At 38.7% G+C, this 11439-nt stretch overlaps 1 protein-coding gene across 1 annotated transcript in view; it reads right to left on the bottom strand.

Moving 5' to 3' along the window:
* The window catches only part of wdr17 (WD repeat domain 17), a 139234-nt gene that overhangs the window by 5538 nt on the left and 122257 nt on the right, over positions 1–11439 (bottom strand). The window contains exons 17-24 of the mRNA XM_060873205.1: positions 5455–5610; positions 5163–5227; positions 3824–3956; positions 3504–3595; positions 2507–2606; positions 1691–1830; positions 1035–1055; positions 1–42 (exon numbers count right to left, since the gene is read on the bottom strand). The exon at positions 1–42 is cut by the window's left edge and continues 70 nt beyond it. Of these exons, the coding sequence (XP_060729188.1) occupies positions 1–42; positions 1035–1055; positions 1691–1830; positions 2507–2606; positions 3504–3595; positions 3824–3956; positions 5163–5227; positions 5455–5610 (749 nt within the window). The remainder of the gene's footprint in view (positions 43–1034; positions 1056–1690; positions 1831–2506; positions 2607–3503; positions 3596–3823; positions 3957–5162; positions 5228–5454; positions 5611–11439) is intronic.

The following is an 11439-nucleotide window of genomic DNA, read 5'->3' as shown; positions in this document are numbered from 1 at the left end:
TCATTATCGGGGATCATCTGCAGCAGCCTGGCAGCCAAGTCCCTGTGTGTGAGAATCACACACACACACACACACAATGATAAATACTGTATATGTATATGATAAATACAGAGAAACGCTCTGCTGTTTCCTATGTGGAATTAATTAAAGCTTTAAAGCAAAGAAATGTTTGTTTACTGGAGCTGAAGGTGATGTAGCATTTTAATGACTTGTTTAATGTGATAATCATCAATGTCCTGTTTACGTTTCTAAATTTTTCCTACTCTTCTAATATGTCATTGTTTCTATAGCGATGTGTACAGAGACACGACACATCAATAACTGTGGGGATGTGGATGGTGTAGCCTAGTGGTTAAGGTGTTGGGCTACCAATTGAAAGGTTGTGAGTTTGATTCCTACATCCACCAGGTTTCCACTGCTTGGGCCCCTGAGCAAGGCCCTTAACCCTCAATTGCTCAGTTGTATAAAAAATGAGATAAAATGTAAGTCGCTCTGGATAAGGGCGTCTGCTAAATGCTGTAAATGTAAATAACTTTTAAAAGCTTCCTGGAAGAAGGAAGAAGTCTCCAGGGTCCGCAGTTTGTGACTAGAGTTTTTATTGGAGAATTATTCTGATGTGAAGAGTGAAATTCAGTACCGAATACACACTGACGTGCCTGATATCAACTCACTATCAAAGTTAAAACCCTTAAAAGTTTCTGTAAAGAAATCTACATCAACCCTTCGTCATTGGCAAATTAAAAACGTTATATCTGAAAATCATGTAGAATTCATAGATGTTGTATGTAGAAGTGCTCTACAAATACACGTGAATTGAACGGAGGCTCCAAAAATATGGCAGATGACATGATGAACAAAAAAAAAACATGCTCTTATTATTAATCATGTGATCTGCTCATGTGTCAGAGATTAAACCAAATACCAATACGGGATTATTGTACATGACAACAGTGATGCTATGGAGTAATGATTTCACACATAAAAACAAACAAACAAACAAACAAACAAATCAGAAATGTGTTAAAAGGTGATACCTGTATCTGATGCATGGAAAGCTGTTGATGGGTTTGGATGATAAAACAAAGCAGATGAGCCATAATCACACAGCACACAGCACTAATCACACAGCAGTGAAGAATACGTGATTCTCAAACCTCCTGGTTCCAGGGACACTTTTAATTTTAATATAAATTTTAATTATAAATTGAGTTTTTTACTCCTGAATGATCGAAACCCATTCGATCAAGCTTGTGATCGGTCAAGCCGACAAATAACTATAAGAACTATATAAGGATAAATAATTTTCGTAATGTTAAGTTGTGATTCCCAGCATTGGTACAAGGTTACAACAACAACAACAACAACAACAACAACAACAATAACAATAATAATAATAATAATAATAATAATAATAATAATAATAATAATAATAATAATAGACCCTCCTGTCTGCTTCACAGGTCCCTGGATGCCAGTTTGAAAACCACTGCTTACAAACAGCTGTGAAAACAGCAGTATGATGACACACAGTACACAGAATAATAATAATAATAATAATAATAATAATAATAATAATAATAATAATAATAATAATAATCTCCAAACACATTTTACTGGTTTATTTTGCATAATTAAACTTGTCTTAATTTCTGTCTATTTTTGGAATTCTGTTTGTGATAAGAACTCGTACCATGTGGTTGTGGTCATGTATTTCCTAGCCAGGAGTTCCAGGACGTAATGAGTAGCTTCTTGTGCAGATTCTCCCAGCACTGTCCCCACACACACCGCTAGCTCCAGCTCATTGCCTCTTATTAGACTGGCCATAGCCAACTACACACACACACACACACACACACACAAAACAATATTTACAGACATATTTCCATTTCAAGCTTGCAGCTGTACAGTGCATCTTCATACGCTGTGGCTTTATATTCAGAGTCACACACAGTCATTGATGTTACTAAACCTGTGTAATTCAGAAGTGTTCCACATGACAAGGCATTCGAGTAAATCTAAGGCAAGTTTCATTTAGCGAGTAATAAAATTCTAGGGCACTTTCCTGAGTCTCATGAAACCACAATATGCCAACATTGATAATCGTGTTCTTGGTGTTGTTATTGATGTCCTGATGTTCAGCTGCTTCCACAGCCGTCCGAATAATTGATTTTGTAAGAGTTTTCACATCAGATGCTCTTCCTGACGCGACCCTCTGATATTACCCGGGCTGGAACCGGCTCTGAGAGTTGTACAGTATATATGATTAAAAAGCCCTGTCTCGGCTGCACCTTCTCTGTGGAGCAAGCCTTCTGGACCTACACACTGTTAATTAACACAATCAGAATGATCAAGGACTTAAGCAGGTATGTATCTGAACTCTGAATTGAGATTGATTGAAATGACTAAAGTTGAATTGTAATTGAGCTTCTAATGGTCTAGAAATAAACCACAGCATTTTCTTTGCACTGTGCAGGCAGTAATGTAATGTAATGAATGTAAATGCTACCTCTGTGTTATCTACAGCCAGATGACAGCAGGCCGCCAGGACTGCACAACCCTCCTGAAAATTCCACTCAGCAAGTTCTCTACACACTCCATGCAACAGCCTAGAGAGAGGAGGCACAACAAGAAGGAGCCTTTATTTGTCACATATACAACACAGTACAATTAAAGGTGGGGTCTCCGATATTTGAGTCGGGACGACAAGCTAAACAAAAATCAATACAAACGTGTGGCCAATGAGCAGAAAGGGGCGTGTCTTGTCAATATGGGCGGAGAGAGTGATCAGTGCGCATGTGTGACATTAGCAGAAAGCGGTTTTAACATCGACATGGAGGATAAAAACAAAGAAAGAAAGGGAAGAAAGGCTTACGATAAGGTAAGAAGTAGGACGTGTTAATATAGGATCAGCTTTCCAGCGCTGGAGAGAACTGAAGGAGCAGGAAGTTGGTCACATATTCACAGATTGGAGTTTCCTGAGTCAATAACTCCTGAGCTAAACGCTGTTACTACACAAATAACACCTCTTTTCTATCGTAGTAATGTAGAGACGCAGCTACAACCGCGTTTTGTGTAGTAACAGCATTTAGCTCAGGAGTTATTGACTCGGGAAACTCCAATCTGTGAATATGCGCACGTGCACACATGCGCACTGAACACTCTCTCCGCCCATATTGACAAGACCCGCCCCTTTCTGCTCATTGGCTACACGTTTGTTTTGATTTTTGTTTTGTTTGGCGGCTTAACGCAGTTTTCAGAAGCATTTCTCAAAGATCGGAGACCCCACCTTTAAATAGTTGTCTTTTGACAGTTCAAGATCAGTGTTAGCATCTCTGAAGCAAAGAGGGTTAAGATCTAAACAGTAGGAGCTACTGTAGGTATGATCATGATCCACAAAGCAGATTATTATACAATCACATATAATATATAAGTAATTAAACCAACCGAATTTATTAAAAATGGAATTTAAGAAGAGAAAGGTGTGTTTGTTTGTGTGTACTTGCCCAGTGTAGATCTCTATGTTGTCGTTGTCTATGGACACTGAATGGTTGATGGAGGTAATCGCAGGCCCATGAATATTACCTTCACATGCTCCCTGATCAAAACATATACACAGCTACAGTAGTATTGAGACAACACAAGAACACTGACACAATAAACCTTAACGATTAGATGTTTCCCAAATAGTTTGTTGCAGTAAGCCGCTGCACGATGCAAAGATACTCAGGCCGACTTACGTTTATTATTATTATTATTGTTATTATTATTATGGTGTGGCTGATAGTTAATAAATATCATTAGTGATACACGAGAACAGACTCACCTGAGCGACAAGCAGCGCCTCCTTTAATTGCCCTCTGGAGGTGAAGAAACTCACCAGCTTTTTCACATCTCCTGTGGCAATGCAGTAAGGGATGACATCATTGTTGCCCTCCTGCATCAGCTGATCTGCTCTCCTACAGGGTGGGAAATATTCATGAATACATTTTTAAACACAATAAAACAAACCAATGTAGAAAATCTTGGACATGATGATGTTAAAGGAGACAATGACGTTTTGGAATTTTTAGTTATTTGCTATTTAGCAGCATTGAAGAATTTTTGGCTTTTTGTACTCTCTAATGTTTGGGGATTTTTGTACTCTAAAATGCTTTACTTGTTCATTTACATGGAAATGTGATCACTTCTATAACATTTTAGTCTATCTAGAAATTTCTACTCACAAAATCAGCTACTGTTACAGAATTAAATTTGTATCTCAGGACGTTCCTCAGATACATTTCAACTTTTCTAGTTATTTAGCATTGATTAGCTTTGTTAGAGATTGGTATTGTTTTGGATATTACTATAGAATAAGACAATTTGCCAAAATTCTAAATGTAATGTAATATAATGATGTTCTGTTTAAGTTTTAAATGATGACATGTCTCACTGTATTCTTGAATCAGTATAGAGGATAGGTAAATTCCCCTTCGGTTTAATTATAATTGTTAGTTTAGTTCTAGGGGGGGCACGGTGGCTTAGTGGTTAGCACGTTCGCCTCACACCTCCAGGGTTGGGGGTTCGATTCCCACCTCCGCCTTGTGTGTGTGGAGTTTGCATGTTCTCCCCGTGCCTCGGGGGTTTCCTCCGGGTACTCCGGTTTCCTCCCCCGGTCCAAAGACATGCATGGTAGGTTGATTGGCATCTCTGGAAAAATTGTCCATAGTGTGTGATTGCGTGAGTGAATGAGAGTGTGTGTGTGCCCTGCGATGGGTTGGCACTCCGTCCAGGGTGTATCCTGCCTTGATGCCTGATGACGCCTGAGATAGGCACAGGCTCCCCGTGACCCGAGGTAGTTCGGATAAGTGGTAGAAGATGAATGAGAGTGAGTGAGTTCAGTTCTAAAATTGCATTTCTTTTCACATAAAAATATAAGACAATGTACTTTATTCTTCCGTTCTTCCTCATGAGGATGATTAAATATCCTTTTGGAATCAATACATCTTGTATTTCATCGTCGTTTCAGTAAACACACTGCGCTTAAAGGGATCAAAAGTCAAAGTGGTAATACGGCAATGTTTTATTCTGATGTCTTATATAATCTTTATTGTTCTAATTTGTCCTTGTGTTACACACATTAAAGCAAAGCAACTGATTGAATCTGGTTCAGTGGAATTCACCTTTGCATCAGCTTCTTCCAGTATTTCATGGAGACTCCAGGAGCCACGGACAAAGCCTTCTCCCACTAATCAAAAACAAGAAGTCCTAATAAACTTTATGTCCTTAAAGACAAAACACCGACACGTCAGAGTTTTTATCCTTCATAAATCTTACCAATAAAAACCATAAATATCAATAAACAGTGTTGAAAGTCTAACAGTTCGGCCTAACCTTGGTGGTACTTTTCAATATTTATTTCTGTATAAAGAAATATAGGAAAAGATGACGAGATTCTGTGAAAGAAAACTTTACCTCTCCCAGCTCCACCATGAGTTCACAGTATCTCTGGATCTGTCCCAGTCTCAGGTGTATTTCTGCTGCAGATTTCAGTCTTTCCTCCTTACTGGGCGCTCCGATCCCTCCGCCAAACTTCGACATCTTTACTATAGTCAGCTCCTGGGCCTCCGACTGCGACAGAGAGTAGAACAATGGAAAATATATTAATACGGTAAAGATAGTGAGAGTTATAGGAACCATGTCATACTAAAAGTTAACCCTTTCATACAAGGACGCATTCTTCAGTACATATTATAAACGACGTCAATCAGATTTAACATTAAAACCACTGGCAGGTGAAGCAAATCACATTCCAATCCATGGAGAGTCTACAGCAGTGGTCCCCAACCTTTTTTTCGCCACGGACCGGTCAATGTTTGATCATTTTACCGCGGCCCGCTGGGGGTGGGGGGTGGCGGCTATACAATTAAATTAAAATTAATAATTTTAATTTAATTGTATTTAAACATGCCTTTTTAACTCGCCGTTGTAACTCGTTTTACAACGCTAAATCAATGAGAACCCTGAGCTTGTGTCTTTGCAACGAGACGGTTCCATCTGGGGTAAGAGGAGACAATGACACCCGAAGTGTGTTGCTTATGTCCAATTTATTTCCCGTTGTTTTGTTTTGGTTGCTGTCACTGCAGAAAACCCCACTTCACACAGCTAGCATGTCGGAAATGGCAATCGGGATTTAAGTGCTGTGGTGACAATCTCAGGGTATTCCGCCATGACTTTAATCCAGAACACCAGCAGAGTTTCTAACTTTCTAACGACGTCTGTTTCGTACTCATTTTTGCTAATTTGTGGGTTAAATTTGAGCAAACACAATATACACGTACACCAAGCACTGTTAAACATGAGAAAGTACCGGTGAACACAGAGTAGAGCGATACAGCTTGCACGCTTGCAGCTGCTCAGCTCCAGACGTCACCTAAAACCGGCCCGATATCACGATATTTTGCGCATGCGCGGTATTGCTGCAGCTTTAGGTGACGTCTCTCAGCTCCCGGTTAACCTCTCGTCCATGGAAAGTCACACAAACCCGAGAGAAATACACCACAGTAAATAAAATGGAAATAATTTAATGTTCCTGGGGCGGCCCGGTACCATTTACCATCGGGGGTTGGGGACCACTGGTCTACAGTACTTATAGGGCAGGTGCCAGATACTACAGCACCGCCCTCGGGGGTCTTGTGGAGTCCAAGCCTTGTTGCTATACAATAATTCAATAAGTGGTTCTAATGTTATGGATTATCTGGGTATATACTGTACAACCAGTGTGTGAACTCTTGGCCATTTTGCCAACCTTGTAAAAAAACATGTATATATGTAATAAATGGACATACATTTTCACACCATTAGTAGATTAGTAGATATTTGTTCCCGTAATGCTGTAATAAAGAGAATTTAAGTTGTCTAACAGCAGCCTGTTGTGTATAAACTGGTAGTAGACACACCCACTCCAGCCTGAGCTCAGATCAGTTTCTGTTTCCTGAGAAGTCACGACTCGTTGTGAGGATCCAGAGAAAGAGCTACGAAAAGACAAGGAGCTTCCAAATCTCTCTAAAAAACAGTATGTATTCGCTTTTTATCTTTTATCTGCATCACAAAGGTGTAGAGTAAAATATATTACAGTATCAACTGTAACTGTATATAGAACTGAATGTACACTGTGTTTCTCAGCCAGATCAGTCCCATGGGTACTTCCTCTGTCTGTCTGTCTGTCTGTCTGTCTGTCTGTCTGTCTGTCTGTCTGTCTATCTATCTATCTATCTATCTGTCTGTCTGTCTGTCTGTCTGTCTGTCTGTCTGTCTGTCTGTCTGATCACATTTTGTGTTGATTATAGCACACATTTGCCAAGGCATTGCCACCAGAATTGCTTTCATTTCTCACCAAGATCTTGTATTGATGATGAAAGACTGCGTAAAGTTTTCTCCAGCACAAATCTTCTCAATGAGTTTAAGATCTGGCTGGACCCTGTGGTGGCCAATACATGTGTGAAAATGATATCTCTCGTTCCCCGAACAACTCTTTCACAATTTCAGCCTGATGAATCCTGGCACTGTCGTTTTGGAATATGTCCGAAAACCGGAAGTTCTCATTGTGTGGACTGCATTGTTAAATACAGCCACGACTTTCACTGATTACCAATTTTCTAATTTCCCCAAACATTGAAGATTTTTCAAGATCTCCATAGACATTTTCTCTGCTTGATGCAGACTTATAAATGGCAAAATTACTTGTTGTCAGCTAAAATATATTAATCACTGCAATAATATTCAAGTGAAAGACTTCCATCTCTCTCTCTCTCTCTCTCTCTCTCTCTCTCTCTCTCTCTCTCTCTCTCTCTCTCTCTTTTCAATTAAATTCAGTTCAATGAGCTTTATTAGCATGACTGTGGTGTTTACAGTGTTCCTAATGCAGGTCATTGAAGTATTGGTTTAAGGATCAATAAACATTAAGAAGGCAAAAATGTGCATGTGAGTAAGTGAGAAAGTGATTGAGAGAGCAAGCGAGTGTGGGCATGAGTGAGTGAGTGATGAAGTTCGTGAATCAACAGTTGAATCAACGGTTTTTACAAAGTGGTGTTTGTTTATATGTACATTGTATTTCTGTCTGTCTATATGAAGGTCTATGTACAGTCGAGGTCATACGTTTACATCCTTTCTGCTGAATCTGCAAACAATTAAAAAGAAATAAGAGGAATCTTATAAATGCCATTTTTTATTTAGTTCTGCCCTGAATACACTATTCCATATCATAGATGTTTATATATTGTCCACAAGACAAAATAACAACCGAATTTACACAAATGAACCAATTCAAAAGTTTACATCCCTTTAATTCTTAATACTGTGTGTTGTAACCTGGTTTTGAGAGAGTTCTTCATGTGTCCCCTGTTTGTCCTGCCAGCAGTTCTTCAGAAAAATCCTTCAGGTCCTGCACATTCTTTGCTTTTCTGATCCCTATCCTAATTTAACTCAAGCTGTATAATTTAAGATCCATCTGTCACACAAAGGATGACTGATGAACTCGTACACAATGTTCACTGATGCTCAACAGGCTACATGAAGATCCTGGGGGGTGTAAACTTTTAAACAGGATGTTCAGTGTAAAGTGTTATTATTTTGTGTTTTTGTACCTGTCTATCTGTATAACATGGACTGTGATGAAAACATTATTGTATCCGTTTCTATATTAATTCTGTATTTTTTTCATATTTTTCTTTACAGACGCTGTGCTAAAGCCTGACCATGCCCAAAATTCGGACCCTGAATGAACTGACTCAGCTGCGTGAGTCAGGATTCGGGCGGCCATGGCCAAGACACGGCCTGAAGCTGCTCTACTGGTTTGCTAACAAGTTCGTTGATTTTGATGAAGACAATGCCATGTGCTGGCGTTATGACCCAGAGAGAAGATTGTACGGTTTCCATCCATTTGAGAACAGATATGATGGAAATGTTCAGCTTCTGCCTGATACTGGCCTCGATTACTACGAGGTGGGAAATCTGGGCAAACCAAGAGCGAACAAACTGCCCAAATACGTCCAAAGAGATTACACCGGTCACCATGACAACAGTAATATAGACCGCGTCATTGTTAGTGTTAATGATGAGTATTTTGACAGAGTCTATGTGACCGAGCACTGCGGTGAGTCAAACTACAACCCACATGGTACCTACCGCATCACCAGGGGCCTCATTATGATCCTCCAGGATTACGAGCTAGAAGAATTTCTAAATGAAATGGAAATCTAAAGTTCGGGGCGTAAATATACGTACAAATTCCATACCTATTATGCTACATACATTTAAATTCTCAAATCAGAAGTTTTACATTTTATGTAGCTCAAATTTTCCATGACTGTAATTCCGTCTGTAACAGAAATCACTGTTTCTATTCATCATTCTATATCATTTCTATAATTTAATCGTTTCTATAGTAACAGCTCATTGAACTGGGGCTCCAACGGAGGATGAAGTCTAAGAATAAACAGATGAAGAAAACGTTATTCAGAGGAAAAACATTGTTGATATGTTGAACTGAAGGAGTCTCACAGATGTTCAGCTTCAACTCTGACGGCTGTGGTATAAGAGGAAGGAAACATTTGAAGACCCTCAAGATTATAACCGTAATTATACTTCGCCTTCATCAAACCATCCTAACTTGGATTCTTTGCCTTTAACAGCACAACACTATTCCTTCCTTATTCAGGCCATAATATGGATTTGTGCTATGAAATGATTATAAAGCTCACATTTATAGTTTAATTCCAGTCTTCGTCTTATAATCAATAATGATCAGTAAATCAGGTTTAACACACTTAAAAGTGTATCTAAACTGTGATTGGTGCAATATTTTAGCCCCGCCCCCAGGTGGAAATGAGCTGCTCATCTCATCTGGGTAACAGATACATGGGTGGGGCTTAATGTAAGCTTTGCGGAAAGAAGAAAAGTTGTTATTTGTTTCACAGAATAGCACTAGAAAAGAAAAGAAAAGAATTTTTTTTTTTTAAAAAAAAGATATAAATATTTTGTTTAATTGTGTGTGATAAATGGATAATTGTTGGAATAAATGGAATGCAATAACAATTTGAAATAAAACCTATTTTCCTAAAACTATTTTTTGGCCTTTTGAACATCCTGTTCAGTTTATTTATCATGGATTATGTAGCAGAAATGTTTGGGCAGTTAACTGGATAATAACTGAAGATAAAAATGATGTAGCTTTAAAACGAATAAAAATAGTAGCCTTCAAAATTTGTTAGAATTTTTAGTAGCGTTTTAAGAGAAATTAATCCGTTAATATTGTAGACGCCATCCATCCATCTCTTAGTTCATACATCCGTCAATCAATCACACACACACACACACACACACACACACACACACACACACTCACACACTCACATACACACACTCACACAGACACACACACACACTCACACACACTCACATACATACACTCACACAGACACACACACACACACTCACACACACACATACACACACTCACACACACATACACACACTCACACAGACACACACACATACACACACACACACTCACACACACACACACACACTCACACACACACATACACTCACACAGACACACACACGCACACACACATTAGAAATGCCAATCAGCCTTACAGTACATTTTTTCAGACTAGAGAAAGAACTTGAAGGCCGAGTGTGAAAAACATTTGAGTAGGATTCCAGTTCTTTATCATCATCATCATCATCATCATGCTGTTCATATAAGGTGATACCAAACTCAGAACACAGGAAGAATTTGGACAAAATCTTAAGGCAGTCTCAGGAAGGATCAGTTTCTTTTTCTTGAGAAGGGAACATGTGCTTTCTGTGTGTGGTGTGTGTGTGTGTGTGTGTGTGTGTGTGTGTGAGAGAGAGTCAGAGTGAGAGTGAGAGAAAGAGAACTGGAAAACCGACATGCTCTAGAGATCCACCCTTACACTCTGATATAAGTGAATAAATACATTCAAAAACAGTTAATCAATCAATCAATCAATCAATCAAACTGAATGAAAGTTTATTTCAACACACAATTCGAAATAGCTAACATTCAAAATAGTCAAGATTTTGCACAGCAAATTCAGTTTCATTCAACTCAGTGTGCTTCATACCCACTAAACTTTATAACCACAAACAAAAAAAGTGTATTTTATTGGGATTTTATTTTGTAGACCAACACAAAGTGGCACAGAAGAGCTGTATTTATACTGAGATCACATTACACACAGCTGGACTCTATTTAGACTCTATTCATGGTATAATTAGGTGACTTCTGAAGGCAATTAGTTCCCTTGGATTTTAGTTAGGGGTATCAGAGTAATACAAATAAACTCCACACTTTTCAGATATTTATTTGTAAAACATTTTGGACACCATTTATCATTTTCCTTCTACTTCAGAATTATGTGCCACTTTGTG

Source organism: Tachysurus vachellii, chromosome 6 (assembly GCF_030014155.1).
Source record: "Tachysurus vachellii isolate PV-2020 chromosome 6, HZAU_Pvac_v1, whole genome shotgun sequence".
Classification (NCBI taxonomy): domain Eukaryota; kingdom Metazoa; phylum Chordata; class Actinopteri; order Siluriformes; family Bagridae; genus Tachysurus; species Tachysurus vachellii.
This window is presented reverse-complemented; position numbering and strand designations above follow the sequence as displayed.